At 43.4% G+C, this 15,827-nt stretch overlaps 1 protein-coding gene across 1 annotated transcript; it reads left to right on the top strand.

The window, feature by feature from the left end:
* Positions 1–8,910: 8,910 nt before the first annotated feature.
* On the top strand, positions 8,911–13,466 carry FZD8 (frizzled class receptor 8). Its single transcript, XM_074267114.1, has one exon. It carries the CDS (start codon positions 10,254–10,256, stop codon positions 12,360–12,362), a length of 2,109 nt encoding a protein of 702 aa, XP_074123215.1. The 5' UTR covers positions 8,911–10,253; the 3' UTR covers positions 12,363–13,466.
* The last annotated feature ends 2,361 nt before the right edge of the window (positions 13,467–15,827 follow it).

The raw sequence follows: 15,827 nt of genomic DNA, 5'->3' as shown, positions 1-15,827 counted from the left end.
AGTAAGAGATTTTTAAGAATGAGGGAGTCGCCAGCATGCTATTGGGAAGCAGAAAAGCAGACAGTAGATAGGGAGAAATTGAAGAGAAGTTAATGACTGGAGATGATTGGGCAATCTGCCAGAGAAGACAAGATGCAACAGGATCAAATGTTCTTGTTGAGGGATTTATCTTGATAATGCAGAAAAGGGCCACTTCTTTTTGTGAGGTTCTGAGAAGAGACATCTATGTATAATGAAATGAAGTCAATGAAGAGAGTACTTTTGGTGAAAGACCTTAATTTTTTTCCCAGTGAAATATGAGGCAAGGCATTCATTTGAGGAGAGGATGGCAGAAGGAGGGATTAAAATATTGGAAGAATTACTATAATGAGTTAATGGATTAGGGAAATATAAAAAGATTGCCTTGCTGAAGCAAGGGCCCAGTTAAGAATTATTTGTCTTGATTGTATGGTCTAGACCAAAGTAGATTACAGAATTTGAAAGCAAGAGAGAAGCTTAGAAGTCATTTAGTCTAATTCCCTCATCTTTATAAATGAGAAGAGTAATCTAAGAAAGTTAATTCTCCAAAATCATAAAGGAACCATTTTGTGTTGCAGAGAAAGCATTCTATTTGGAGTCAGAAGATCTGGGTTTGAATTCTGGATATAATACTTACTCTATGTGGAATATTTTGTTGTTCACTCATTTCAGCCATGCCCAACTCTTCATGGCTCCATTTGGGATTTTCTTGGCAAAGATATTGAAGTGGTTTGCTGTGTCCTTCTTCAGCTTATTTTACAAATATGGAACTGAGAAAAGAGCAGAACCAAGAGAACACTGCACATAGTAACACTAAGATTATATCATGACCAACTATGATGGACTTGGCTCTTTTCAACAATGAGGTAATTCAAGACAATTCCAGTGGATTTGGAATGGAAAATTTCAATCACATCCAGAGAGACTGAATGTGGATCAAAGCATATTGTGTCACCTTTTTATTTGCTTGCTTTTTCTTTCTTGTGCTTGTTTTCCTTCTGGTCTGATTTTCCTTGTACAACATGACAAACATGCAAATATGTTTAAAATGATTGTACATGTATAACCTTTATTGAATTGATCTGTCTTGGGGAGTGGGGAGGTGAGGCAGGGAAAAAAATTTGGAGCACAAAATCTAACAAGAATGAATGTTGAAAACTATCTTTAAGTGTATTGGGGGAAATGAAATACTATTAAAGAAAAAATGAAGAACTGAGGCAAGCAGGGTTAAATGACTTGTCCAGGGTCACATAGCTAGTGAGTGTCTGAGGCCAGATTTAAACTCAGGAAGATTCCAAGTTTGGAGCTCTATCCCTTTAAACATCTAGCTGCTAGATTAACAATTGTGTAATCTTAAACCAAGTCATTTAACCTTTCAAGTCTGTTTTTTTCTTCTGCATAATGGGAGGTGTTAGACTGATTTCTGGGATCCTTTCTGACTCTTGAGTTAGGAAAGCAGCATAAATAGAATATATATCCAGATCCTCTGACTGTGAATGCAGAACTGTTTCTACTATGCCACACAATTTTAGAGCAATGGCACCAAAAAAAAAAAAAAAAAAAAAAGCCATAGTTCCACAAAAGTCTGGAGAAAATGAGTTGGGTTACCTTGCAAATGTGTGTGTGTGTGTGTGTGTGTGTGTGTGTGTGTGTGTGTGTGTATGTGTGTGTGTGTGTGTGTGATTGCCCATCTTTTTCATATTCAAGTGGGTATGCAAAGTATTGACTTATCTAATTCTTCTGTTTGGGTCATGAAATGTTTGTTTTACTCTTTCATTTATACTCTCAACCAGTAGGTGGGACTCAGCAGGTAGAGTCCACCAATCAGCAAGTAGTAAGCAGTGAAGTTCTTGTAGTCACAGCATTCTAGTAATAACATCAACAGGATTTACCCAACCTAATGAATCCCCACTAAGAGCAAAGATGAGATCTGGGGCCTCGGTTTAATCAGTGATTACAATTGCCCTGAGTTTCCCATGGCTATGCCTTCACTGCCATCAAGCTCCCTCTTGCAATATATCTACTTAGCCATCTAGTGCTGCCATTTGGTGAACTAATCAGAAACAAGGACATCCTGGCAGCACAGAACATCAAATCTCTATCAAGACAGATAATGTTTCCTTTGACATGGACCTTGATGTATTGTCCTACCAATCCGAGTTTAAGTAGGCTTATGAGCTTCTGCTCATCACCAGATGATGAACTGGGAGGAAGAGGCAGCCATAGAAACTCCGAGCAGGAGAATGGAATAGCAGTGAAATCAATCCAGATCTCTCCATTATACCATAATGATCCTTGGGTTGATATGCTTTGATCATCCAGTAAAATGGGAGAAAGAAAATATTTCTGGTATAATTTACTAATCTAATGATCACCAGTCATTAAGTACACAATGTTAGGTGTGAGGGGATACCAAGACAAAATCTTCAAGCTTACATTCTATTTGGGGAAAGAACATGTACATAAATATACACAAAAAAATTGAAAAATTTGGGGCAGAGAATATTAATTAAAAGTATTGTGTTTAAATTGTGTTAAATCGTGTTAAACTGTTTGTTTCGAAGTAGAAAGCTTTATGTTCAAAATCAAGATTTAACTAGGTTAAACTTGTATAAGTCACAATCACAAGGCCTTGATTTCTTCATCTGCAAAATGAGGTTAAACAAAGTAGTTTCTAGAGTCCCTTCCAGCTGAAAATCTATGATTTGATATCTTACTAATGAAGACACTAAAAATGAACTGTTTTTCATCCTTTGCTTTGTCACCTCATGGGCTTCTACCTTCATTCCCTGATTCAACAAACATACACTGAATGCCTCCTGTCTGCAGAATAATGTGCTATGCAGGCAAACTTCACAAAGCACATTAATCTAGCCAGGGAATATGACCCATATACAAGTAACTTAGCCCTCAAGTACTCCAGATCATTAATATGAACACTTCTTCAACTAATGCAGAGTAGAAGCCTTCCACATCCAAGCAGATGGTTTTATAAATTACTATAGTTGGAAAAATAATTTCTCCCCTTGAAGTTAACCTTCTAGGGATGATCTGAGTCTGTCTGAGACAGCCCTCACACGACTGACATACAGTCAGAGAGATAGGATCTAGGGATGATCTGACTCTGCCCGAGATAGCCCTCGAAAGGCAGATATGTAGTCCCACTTCACAGGAAGTCTGTACTCAAAGTCTGTAACCATGGTAGAACCTACTAGACCTCATGCTCCCTGGCAAAGTGTTAAATAATCCAAGGTCAAACTCATGCATTGGTTACATAGCAGGAGAAAGCATGGAAACAATTCATCCGCACATAGGAGAGATAGATGTAAGCAATGGACTAAGTGTAGTATTATGATGGAAAAGAACATCGTGTCAAGAATGGAGCCTCACTACCCTATATTAGTCTCATCCTCAGCCCCATGTAGTTTCCAAATGAAAATGAGGGTTACATATTAAAAAGCAAACAATACGAGACTGACACTCATGTGCTGGGAATTTTATATTTATTCTCTAATGACCTGAAAAACAGGAAAATGTATTAATACATTAAAAACAACAACAGCAATACATATACTTATTAAGGCTCACTATGTGCCAAGCACTGTTTAAGGCACTGAAAATACACAAAACCAATGACAGTCTTGTCTTCAAAGAGTTTATATTCTAATGGGAAACTCAATACATATGGGTGAATATTAGCCAGGGAAGAACACTTTGAAGATTAGGAAAGTTACCATGAATGGGGACCATGGGAAAAGAGAATTTTTATCACAACCCTCACAATTTCCATCCCCGATTAATATTTACATTACTGTTCGGTTCTTTTTATTTTTTTTATCTTGTCTTCTGTAACTATGTATTTTATTGACTTTCTTATAAAATATGTAATTCAAAATTAATTGTCTGATCTTATGATTCATTAACTTCTTTAACATTAAAGTTTTACCTTCAAAAAGTTTGAAAATCCCTACTATAAACTTAAAGTAGAATAGGACTTTAAGAAGGGGATAGTCGTAACTTTTTTCCTTCTATTCCACTGGAAATTTTTCTCATAAAAAGCAGACCAAAAATACATTTATAGCACCCTCTTTCTAAAAGTAGCTTAACTATGTTAAAGGATGCCTAAAAATAAAATAAAGCATATAGAAGAAAATAAATTTATATTTTAACATCATATTAACATGAATAATAAATTTGTATTTATGGAATGCCCACTGTATTAAAACTATTAGAAGGATATTAGAAAGGAAAAGAAAAATATCTCAATTAGACTTCTTTGAATATGTGTGAGTTTCACACATTTCATCATCTGAAGGTTAATTTCTAGCAAATAACTGTCTATTATTGTCCACTAAGGGATTTGGGGGCACTACCCAATATTATCGTGTAGTTTAATTTGGGGAGTAGATTATGGATTCTAGAAATATGTTTCATGTTCTACATAAAACAAAAGAGTTAGTAAAGGCAATCACTAATTTATGCAAAACATTTTCATCTAAGTGAGAATAGTGTTTACCTACACTGAACTGATAATCTCAATATGTATTTTTTAAAGTTTCTAAAAATGTATTATTTTAAATATATCACATGTGTGTTTGTGTTTGAAATCAAATATCTAGGTACCTATGTAATATGGAGAATTGAAATTACTATCCAAATAATTAAGTCTCCAAACTTCTTTTTGCCTAATACAGTTGAAAAGTGAATGGAAAGATAATTATACCAATTATCCTGCCAATTCAATTCTCACCACTTTTTTTTTTGGTTCGTCAATTAGCTATACATTTCTTCAATTCTCAACTTCACCTGGCACCCGCAGCCACAGCAACAGAGTACCTTCTTGTGGTGATACCTTTCTCCAGGTTTATTGAGGAAATTGCTTTAAAAAAAAAAAGAAAAGAAAAGAAAAAGAAAGGAAAAGAAACAGATTTTATGATCAGTGCAAGAAAGGCTAAATAATAAAAAGCCAAGTTCATTTTTATAATTTGAAATAAATAGTAAAACAAACAAATCATACCTCCCCAAACTCAGATTTTAAAATACTAGAAAATTACTTGATAACAATTTATATTCTTCCAAAATAGTGTTTATTAATTCTTCCAGAAAAATTACCTTTAGAAGAAATAAATGATCTTTTAAGTGAGATACCCCAGAAGTTGCATTCAAGAGATTTAATATTTAGGCAATATTATTTTACCTTATTTCACAAAAAGATATATGATAGAAGTGTACTTGAAAAGGAATTTAAATGTTGGGATACATTTTTCAATAGTGAATTTTTAGTATCTTGCTGTTTAGTAAGAAAAAAATATTTTTTCAAAAGTTTCTTACACTTGTGACAGCTGGAGATGTGGAATTGAATCTTATCTAATTTGACAATCAATACTTCTGCAAAAAGTGATCCTACCTGAAATAGACCCTTAAGTTCATGTGTTAGTTCTATGTTTGTATGAAGTTTAGTCAATAGACATCTGTTCAGATATTTCTATAGGAACTGTTCTCTTATTTTTCACTGTGTAAAGCTATTCCTCTCCTTCCTCCTTTCTCCCCCTCCTCCATAGAACTGCTATACTTAAAAGGATATTTAATTTCTATCATTCCTAAATTACTCTGGTTTCCTTTAGTTAACCCTTCATTTTCTCATACACAAATAGTTTATATTAAATAACCTTGTTTAATTTCAGTTTTCAAATATGATAATTTTTTTAAAATTAACAGTAACGAAGAGGTATTTTTATATGTTCTAGCCTGAAATGCAACTCTTCTTTGAACATTTACTCTGACAAATGGATAGGGAACCTCATAGCTTAGAGGAAACTCAAAAAGTCATATGCATTAGAATACTGTAGCTTCTATTTTCAACATATTTAAGATAACTTGTAGTAACAGTTTAATATCTCTAATGGTTTGGATGATTGGATTTACTTTCCAAAAAAAAAGCAAGTTTAAATCTGATAGTTAAAGCTAAAAGCAACCATTTTCAACTTGAGTTGAAAAAATATCAAGACTTTTCTTCCAAAATTCTGGTAGATTCATATAGATTCACATACTGTAACTCTAACCTTTAGTAGTTGACATTTTCCTGCTGAAATAGAGCAGTGGAAACTTTTCAGCATCTGTGTTGCTTTTGGAAACCAGCACCTCACATCTGCTGTCTCTGCAATGCAGTGTCCAAGCAGGGTGTAAAAGGTTATTTTATAATTGCCACTGCAGATGATATCAGAATCGTACCTGTCACCTTGTGGCTCAATCTTCCTAAGAATAACTATTTTTTTCCTCCAACAAGTTACAAGTATGTGATTTTCTGAATACCTTCTACAAAATGGAAACATATACTGAGTTTAAAGAAGAGGGGGAAAAAAAGAAAGAGAAAATCAAATCAACTCTAAAGCTACTTACTGCAGGTAAAGGTAGTCTCTGCAGACAGTACATCTGCTTTTACTGTTTTGGTTAGTCAATGGCTTCTGAAAACCTGGCAGCTTTGATTCCTAAGGAATTGTATCCATCCCTCCACCCATCTGAGAAGTTTGGTAATATCCTAAACTACCCTTCAACAAAAAAGCAGTAATAAAAGGTGGTGAGTATTGAGTATTTCTATAATCCTTAGTGAAAACTCAGAACTTTTACCAAAATAAAAGCATTTTACCCATTAAGAATACCCTGCAGAAGGAGGTAGCTGAGCTAAGCAACTGAAAGCAGAAGGCACAAGGCAAAGATTCCATCAGTTCAAGCACTTTATAAATGCTGTTAATTATGATTTTTTGTTTGTTTTATGACAAGTGCTGAGGGTTTTTATTTGTTTGTTTTTAAAATGGGGGGAAAGTCTGCACTGCCCTCAGATGTACCTTTAATTTTTCTTTCCACCCCCACATACACTCTCCCTACAGACAACTTTTTTTAACACTACTTATATTTTTGATTTGAAACCTGACACATAGCAAAAATTTAGCAACCAAAAAAAAAAAAAAAGAAAGAAAAAAAAAAGGAAAAAAAAAGTATTTTACCACCCTCCTGGCTAACTGAAATGCTTGTTCCTGAGATTACAGTAATTACAGCCCCAGCATGAGCTCCATACAAGCGCTAAATGAAACAGCACATCAATTAAAAAATAAACACTCCATTCTAGGAGTAAGACAACCCCCCGGGACGTCCTAACAAGCGTAAATGAACCTGCCAGGCAGCCTGCCCCTCCACCCCACTCCCTGCTCTCTTATCTTAAGGTGGGTTGGAGGAGTTAGCAAGGGGAAGGGTTAATTGGCACACTAGCAAGCGGTAGGTAAGGTCCCCGTTACCCCAAGTACAGACATCAGGAATTAAAGCCCGTCCTGCTCCCCGCCCCCCCCCCAGGCTAAGTCTTGTCTCACCTCTCCGCATGTCTGGCTGACCCGAATAAATGGTGGGGTGAGGAGAAAGGGGACGCTCTGGCGAAGTCAGACTCGGAATCTAGGTTAGCCCGATGTGCACATGTAGGCATGGAACATGTGTGTGTTTATGATGCGGGTGTATAATGCAGATGTGCTTGCAAAAGTTTGTTTCAGCGACTGGAGGGAGTTTCACAGTGCCGACCAGCGAGGGTGGATTCACAGGGCATCCAGGACCAGGCAAGGGTTTCCATCTGCCTATGGGACAAAGTGCTTTTGAAACCAGTCGTGATGGAAGGGGTTGGGTGTTGAGAGAGAATATTTTGCAGTGATTTCAGTTTTGCACATATACTTTTATGCAATGTCACAAATATTATGGGGCAGTAAGTCTGTACAGATTGTGCATACCTCTTTGTATATGTGTGTGTGTGTGCCCTAAATCACAAGCCCTACTTTCCCCTCCAAATCCTTCTTTCTCCCTATGGATAACAGCACCTAATACAAACTACCAAATGTTCGTTCCAATTTTCAGTAGACTGATCCAAAAAGTCTGATCTGACAGTCAATTTGGCAGTTACCTAACTTAACTATCTCGTTTTTAATGAGGAGGAAACCGAGGTTCAGAGGGGTTGGGACTCCACCAAGTTCAGTTTAATGGCAGAGACCACAGCTAGAAGTCCTATCCGATGAACTCCCCCAGATGACCATGACCCCAGGGTCACTCTCGCGGTGACCCCAAGCCACATCTACTAAGATCCTTAAGGACAACTCCGTTGGGACCAGAATGAAAAAAAGAAATCTGAGTTCTCTAAAGTAAAGGGGTACAGAGTTAGCCCCCTTCCACCCCAAAGTCCTTTGCACTCACCTGGCCAGGCCCTTCTACTCCGCAGAAACTTCCTAAGCTTTGCCATTTAAGGCTGTTTCACTCAGTGCGGGAAGCGCACATACAACTCCGTAGCCTTCTCCAAAAGATATCAGAGCAACAGCCCACTGACCACTGACACAGCTTCATTCACGTCTGGATAAAGAAACTTTATTAACGCGGTACTTGTGAGATGGAAGCTGGCCAAGGTCACGCTCATCCAGAAACTACGACCCAAGGACTCGGGGTGCAGACAGAACTTCTCGGGGATGCAAAGTAAGAGAAAGATGCAAACCAGCGAAATACCTACAGAAGAGAAAGGAGGGATACTTTGATTTGCTGTTGCTTTGGGGGTTGTTTTTTTTTTTTTTTTTTTTCAATGCAGTTTAGGAGGCGGATTCCCGGCTTCCCTCCGGAAAACCACAGCTTCAACAAGAGAAAGACGCACACCCTCCCACACCCCCAGCACCCCTTACTCTAACCCAACACCGACCCGCCCCAGATCGCAATCTCAAAAGTCTGCAAGGACGTCTTACAAGCCCAGAGTCAGTATTCTAGAGAACCTCCTTAAGTGGGATTGAGACTTGAGAGTCCTAAGTCTCCGCCCCCTCTTCCGAAAGATAGGCTGACTTAACCCAGGAGGCGGAGACTGAGTCAGTTCGTATAAATATTCATGAGGCTGCCGCTAGAAGCAAGCGGGGGCTGGAGACTGGGAAGTTGTGCAAAGGGCGCTGCTCCCGCGGAGGAGACAGCGGCAGCGGCAGCAGGAGGAGCAATAGCAGTAGCAGCAGTAGCAGCAGCAGCAGCAGCAGCAGCAGCAGCAGCAGCAGCAGCCGAAGAAGCTCGGGTGTTTGGTTTTTTTTTTTGTTTGTTTTGCTAGTTTGTTTTTTTAACGCGGGGCCAGTCTGCTTACGCGCCGGCGCGTCCCTCAGCAGCACCGCCACGACTTTGACCTGGGGGAGAGATCCATTTGGCCCGCACCCGGCCGAGAGCAGAGCTGCAGCTAGTGCAGAAGACTAGCCGCTGCAGAGTCCGGAGAAACCCTGCTTGGCGGCTCGGCTTTGAGGAGGGGAAATTTGTTTGCGGGTCTTGGGCTGTTCTTAAGGGGCAGAGAGAGCTGGAAAGACTAACACCGGGACCCAGGGAGTTTATATATTTGCTCAGCCATCTTGACTTTGCATCACGGGGAGCGAAGGCGAAACTTGCTGCCACACCACCTTGTGTGCTCAGCAAAGTCAGGGGCAGCCCAGAAGCAGCCGGAGAAAAAGTGGCTGCGGCCCGAAAGAAGAGGAAAAAAAAAAAAAAGCAAGTGCAATAGCAGGAGGACCATGAGACTGCGACTGGAAACGCTCCTCCGGGCGGACTGAAACTGGACCTGAAAAATTTTTAAGGGGGGTAAGGGGAAAAGAACCCCCCGGGGAGGATTGCAGTGCTTTTCTTGCTCCCTCTCGATTTACTCTTTTCCAAGCCGCAAAGGAACTGCTGTGGGACTTGGAGAGGGGGGGGAGTGCGGGGGTGGCGCTTTCTCTCCCCCCGCCCCTGGCTCCCGGGGAAAGGAGCCGCTACTGAGACTTGAGGCGGGTGGGGGGCAGGGGGGAGGGAGGGAGGGAGATTTGGATTGATTTCCTCATCCAGCTTCTCGGACTGTAAGATTTGATACTAGCCACTGACGGGGGAGGCTAAGGGGGCGCAATCGGCAGCTCCGTTTACAGCCCACTTTTCCCTGGAGAAGCCAGAGATCCTGCGAAGAGGGCCAGGGGGAGGGACCTGCGAGAGGAGCGCAGCCCCCGCTGGTACTTGGGGGAAGCTTGGAAGGCACTCGTTACGGGGCTTGCTCGCCAGGCTACTCTTTCCCCCTCTCCCTCCCTCTTTCTCTCCTTTCTCCACCCCTCCAGCAGTTCCCGCGGAGCGGGGAGACGTTTGGGGAGATCTAGCTGGCGTGGCGAGAGGGACACTTGGAGGACTAGGAGGTGTGCGGGTCCGCCGACTGGGCCGTGTGCGAGGAGCCAAGTATGGAGTGGAGTTACCTGTTGGAAGTCACTTCCCTGATCGCTGCCTTCTCCCTGCTGCACCGCTCCAGCGGGGCGGCCGCCGCCTCGGCCAAGGAGCTGTCGTGCCAAGAGATCACCGTGCCCCTGTGCAAGGGCATCGGCTACAACTACACCTACATGCCCAACCAGTTCAACCACGACACGCAGGACGAAGCGGGCCTGGAGGTGCACCAGTTCTGGCCCCTGGTGGAGATCCAGTGTTCTCCCGACCTCAAGTTCTTCCTGTGCAGCATGTACACGCCGATCTGCCTGGAGGACTACAAGAAGCCGCTGCCGCCCTGCCGCTCCGTGTGTGAGCGAGCCAAGGCCGGCTGCGCCCCGCTCATGCGCCAGTACGGCTTCGCCTGGCCGGACCGGATGCGCTGTGACCGGCTGCCCGAGCAGGGCAACCCCGACACCCTGTGCATGGACTACAACCGCACTGACCTCACCACCGCCTCGCCCAGCCAGCCACACCACCATCACCCGCCGCCGCCGCCGCCCCCTCTGCCTGGCGAGCAGCCGCCCCCGGGCTCCGGGCACCACCGGCCTTCGGGGGGCCGGCCCCCGCACCGGGGCGCCGGCGGCAAGAGCTCGGAGGCTCCCGCTCCCCCGGCCCGGGGCGGAGGCGGGAAATCCCGGGCTGCCGGCGGCGGCTCCTCCCCCTGCGAGCCCGGCTGCCAGTGCCGTGCGCCCATGGTGTCGGTGTCCAGCGAGCGGCACCCCCTGTACAACCGGGTCAAGACGGGGCAGATCGCCAACTGCGCCCTGCCCTGCCACAACCCTTTCTTCAGCCAGGACGAGCGCGCCTTCACCGTTTTTTGGATCGGCCTCTGGTCTGTGCTCTGCTTCGTCTCCACCTTCGCCACTGTCTCCACCTTCCTCATTGACATGGAGCGCTTCAAGTATCCCGAGCGACCCATCATCTTCCTCTCCGCCTGCTACCTCTTCGTCTCAGTCGGCTACCTGGTGCGCCTGGTGGCAGGGCACGAGAAGGTGGCGTGCAGCGGCGGGGCGGCTGGAGCTGGCGGCGCGGGCGGGGCGGGCGGCGGGGCCGGGGCCGCGGGGGCCGCGGCGGGGGCCGCCGGGGGCCCCGGAGGGCGGGGCGAGTACGAGGAGCTGGGCGCCGTGGAGCAGCACGTGCGCTACGAGACTACGGGCCCTGCGCTGTGCACCGTGGTCTTTCTGCTCGTCTACTTCTTTGGCATGGCCAGCTCCATCTGGTGGGTGATCCTATCGCTCACCTGGTTCCTGGCGGCGGGCATGAAGTGGGGCAACGAGGCCATCGCGGGCTACTCGCAGTACTTCCACCTGGCCGCCTGGCTGGTGCCCAGCGTCAAGTCCATCGCGGTGCTGGCGCTCAGCTCGGTGGACGGCGACCCCGTGGCCGGCATCTGCTACGTGGGCAACCAGAGCCTGGACAACCTGCGGGGCTTCGTGCTGGCGCCGCTGGTCATCTACCTCTTCATCGGCACCATGTTCCTGCTCGCCGGCTTCGTGTCGCTCTTCCGCATCCGTTCGGTCATCAAGCAGCAGGGAGGCCCCACCAAGACGCACAAGCTGGAGAAGCTCATGATCCGCCTGGGCCTCTTCACCGTGCTCTACACCGTGCCCGCCGCGGTCGTGGTAGCTTGCCTCTTCTACGAGCAGCACAACCGCCCCCGCTGGGAGGCCACCCACAACTGCCCCTGCCTGCGGGACCTGCAGCCGGACCAGGCCCGCCGGCCGGACTACGCCGTCTTCATGCTCAAGTACTTCATGTGCCTCGTGGTGGGCATCACCTCGGGCGTCTGGGTCTGGTCGGGAAAGACGCTCGAGTCGTGGCGGGCCCTGTGCACCCGCTGCTGCTGGGCCAGCAAGGGAGCCGGCCCGGGCGCAGGAGCCGCCGCCGCAGCCGTGGGCGCGGGAGGAGGAGGGGGAGGAGGAGCAGGAGGAGTAGGGGGAGGCGGCGGCGGGGGAGGAGGAGTGGGAGGCGGAGGAATGGGAGGAGGGGGCTCCATGTACAGCGATGTCAGCACGGGCTTGACGTGGAGATCGGGCACCGCCAGCTCGGTGTCCTATCCCAAACAAATGCCATTATCCCAGGTCTAGAAGGGGGGCGGCTGTGGGCCAGAGGAGAGGACTTCGCGGAAAAGGACTAGGCGGGGGCGGGAAGAATTGGGGAGAAGGGACCTTTGACTGTCTGAAGTTCCCACCCCCCGCCCCCCCCTCGCCTCTGTTGATTGCTATTAGCATGATAATGAAGTCTTAATGGTGTCCATTAGCCGGGACTTAAATGATTGGGTTAGAACAATGTACCTGGCATTGAAGACTCGCCGACCACCTCCCCTCCCTCCCCCTCTCTCCGCCATTTATATGCAAGGAACTTACTGCAAGGCTATGTTAATTTTTGTTGTTGTTGTTGGCAAAGAAGGGCGGACTCGGCCCAATCTCTGGAACGGAAGGCAAGAAGCTTTCACTCCTGGTCCTGTGTTCGGCCTGGAAAACCCAAAGTGCAGCACACGTTTGAAGGCTGTGACTTCCTTCTCCCCGGACACCTACATTCACTCTCTCCCATAAACTCTCGTGATTAACACATCCCAGAGGAGAGATGATCTCGCTCTAATGGGACTGCAAGGTTTGGGTTTTCTCAAGGACCAGGCTAATGCCTTAAACAAACAAACAAACAAAACCATGTCTTAATTATACACCCCAAGTAAATACGGGTTTCTTACATTAAAGGATGTATTTATATAATTATTTGTTAACTTGTAAAAATATGTAAAATATGTACATATCAAAAGATATACTGTCTGTACATTTTTTTGTAAAAAGTTTAGAGGCTACCCCTGTAAGAACAAATATGACTATTCTATTTTGTCAATAAAATGACTTTTGATAAATGATTTCAGCTTTGCCCTCTCCCCCTGCCCGTTCTAAACTGTTACTCTTTCAACTACTTTTTGAAGAGTAAGGAAAGCATCGTGCAACTATAATTTTCTACATAAGTAAAGGAATGTACACTGCTCTGAGGCCTGGAGAAACATTGCCTCTATTAAGAAACTTTCAACTCGGCAATTGTTTGCAAAGTAAACAGTTTAGCTGGAGTCAAAGCTGAGTTTTTGCACTCTCCAAATGATGGGATTTGTTGCAATAGCTCGATTCTGTTCTTTGGTTAATGACAATCATGATAGTAATTAAAATGTGTAAACTGAATACATGTAAGGCAGTCATTTCCCTTAGGCTCTGTTATTTGCCTAGTAAAATAGGACTAAACTTAAAATCCCTACACTTTTATTTCTGTTGTCTATGCTTTTCTAAACCCCTGCCATTACAGGGTCTTCACACTACTGATGTGTGAATGTTAATGTTTTAAAAACCCATGGATCCCACTTTACGGTATAAGCCACCAGAAATCTGGTGGTAGGTAGATCCAGCTCTCTTTAATGGATTAAACTAACGGGTTAACATCTTAATAACCTATCATACTTGTGTATATCAAATGTACTTCTTTTCTAAGAGAAAAGGTATTGTTCCTCTGTCAAGACTAAGCTAATTTATTTGAGCAGAAGGCTGTTGAATTAGCAGAAGAATGCTTTGGCAATTGTTGAACTTTTTACCTGTCTGCCCAGTGGCTCAGCACATCATTCCTTTAAGAGGAGCTAAATGAATAGGGTTAATCTGTAGGGAACTTGGTCTTTTGAGTTGGAAAAACTTTGATCTTTTCTCCTCTCCAAATGTGATGTATAGTCTGAAGTTTCTTTCCCTGCTGCTGGGTTCCTCTTGTTGCAGACCAATTGGCCACCATGGAGCCTTAAAGTTCTTCAATTAAGGGTATGTGGGACTTTTGCTTAAAAAAAAAAAAAAAAAAAAAAAAAAAAAAAGAGGGAGAGGGAGAGAGAGAGAGGAAGACTTGTAACAGTTAGTGAACACCAGAGGGAAAAGGGAGAGCAGCCTTTTAAACAGATTTTCCCTGCATTGTTAGCCAGACTACAGGCAGCAAGGCATGGGTTGAAGCATTATAGAAAAGAGCTATGAATGCCCTACAGGTGGTCTGTTCACATAATCCCCCAATTTAAAGCATTTTCCTTTGCTGGACAATTGCATTACAAAACTCCCTTCTTTTTCACTCCTAATTGAACCAATGAACTATTATAAACTACTAAAGTTTTTTCTTTAAAAAAAAAATCCTGTGTCTAAAATCTATTGACTAAATTCTGGCAAATTTTCTGAACTGCAGTCTTTTAAGGTACCGGAAGTAAAAGCTTCTTCATCAGACATTTCTTCTTTTCAGATATTTTTATGCCTTATGCTTGTTATTTTCTGTCAGATTAGCAATAATGTAAAAGTAATTGGTAAGGTTGTGTGTTAGCACTGAAAAGATAGCCCCAGGTCCCTTATTAACCTGTCAATCAAGATAAGAGATGGGCAGCTACCCTGCTAATGACATAGGCATCCATCATCATTTGTGGGAAAAACCTCCATTGAGCTAAGACTTGTTTCTTGCATCCCCTAAAGATATTTTTCCCTTTCCTTTCCATAATAGGAATTTCCAGTTGTCTTAAGTTTTTTAAAATACAGATTGGTAATGAAATCAGAAGCTTGATCTTTTCCCACAAATCTTTGGGTTAGTTATGACCTTCTGAAGCAGGACTATCACACATAACAGCTGGTGGCAATATTTTTGAAACATCCTCCTAGAGTTATCCTTGCTACTAACTAGTTTCTGTTTAGAATGTAAGGAGCAAAGTTAAGTTAGATTGCTCCTTTACCTGTCTTAAAGTTGAGGGAAGTTTTAAAACACTTACCTGCCCAGCAATTTTATTGTCATTTTGTAACTTAGGCATCAATAAATGGTCAACATATTCAATGATTATCATCCATTGTTCATGCACAAGTTCTTAACTATGAATCATTTACCAGTGGTGAGTTTAAAAAAAAAAATTATGCAGACCAAAGTGGGCTTAATTTGCCTTATGTGTAGGGAGAGGGAGGAGGAGGGATATTGCTTGGCAAGGTGATTTTTCGTTGTGGTAAGTCATTCTTGTCAACCACAACAAATGCATCAACAAATTTGCTACTAAGCCCTGCAACCGAACTTTCTTCCATAATTATTTAGGGTACACATTACAATCTATAAAACAATTAGTTGATTAACTTAATATAACTATAAAGTATCATAAATATAACCAGATTTTTAAAAACTTGTAACAATGAATATTATTAATAAGTAAATATCTATATCTATCATTCCTACCCCAATCTAAACAAAGTGGGGGGGGAGAGAATTGTTTCTAAATCCAAATACTGTTCATTTGCTTTTTAAATTGGGACACTTGGATAACAAAGTTGCCAGGATCTATTCAATATTCATTTCTGCAATCTAATCCTCAAAATGGAATTTTTGGGGGGTGGAGGATGGCTATGGGGGAATAATAAGGAATGAGAGAAGTGAATTACCATTTCTTAATTTGGCTGCTTACATTAATCACAGAAAAGAATGAATTAGTTGTAAAATACTTTGTATATAAATACACTTATTACATATGAACTCTGTATCAGTTCTTGGAAATGCTG

The sequence above is a fragment of the Sminthopsis crassicaudata genome, chromosome 5 (genome assembly GCF_048593235.1).
Source record: "Sminthopsis crassicaudata isolate SCR6 chromosome 5, ASM4859323v1, whole genome shotgun sequence".
Classification (NCBI taxonomy): Eukaryota; Metazoa; Chordata; class Mammalia; order Dasyuromorphia; family Dasyuridae; genus Sminthopsis; species Sminthopsis crassicaudata.
The sequence above is the reverse complement of the archived record's forward strand: the minus strand, read 5'-3'. Positions and strand labels throughout refer to the sequence as shown.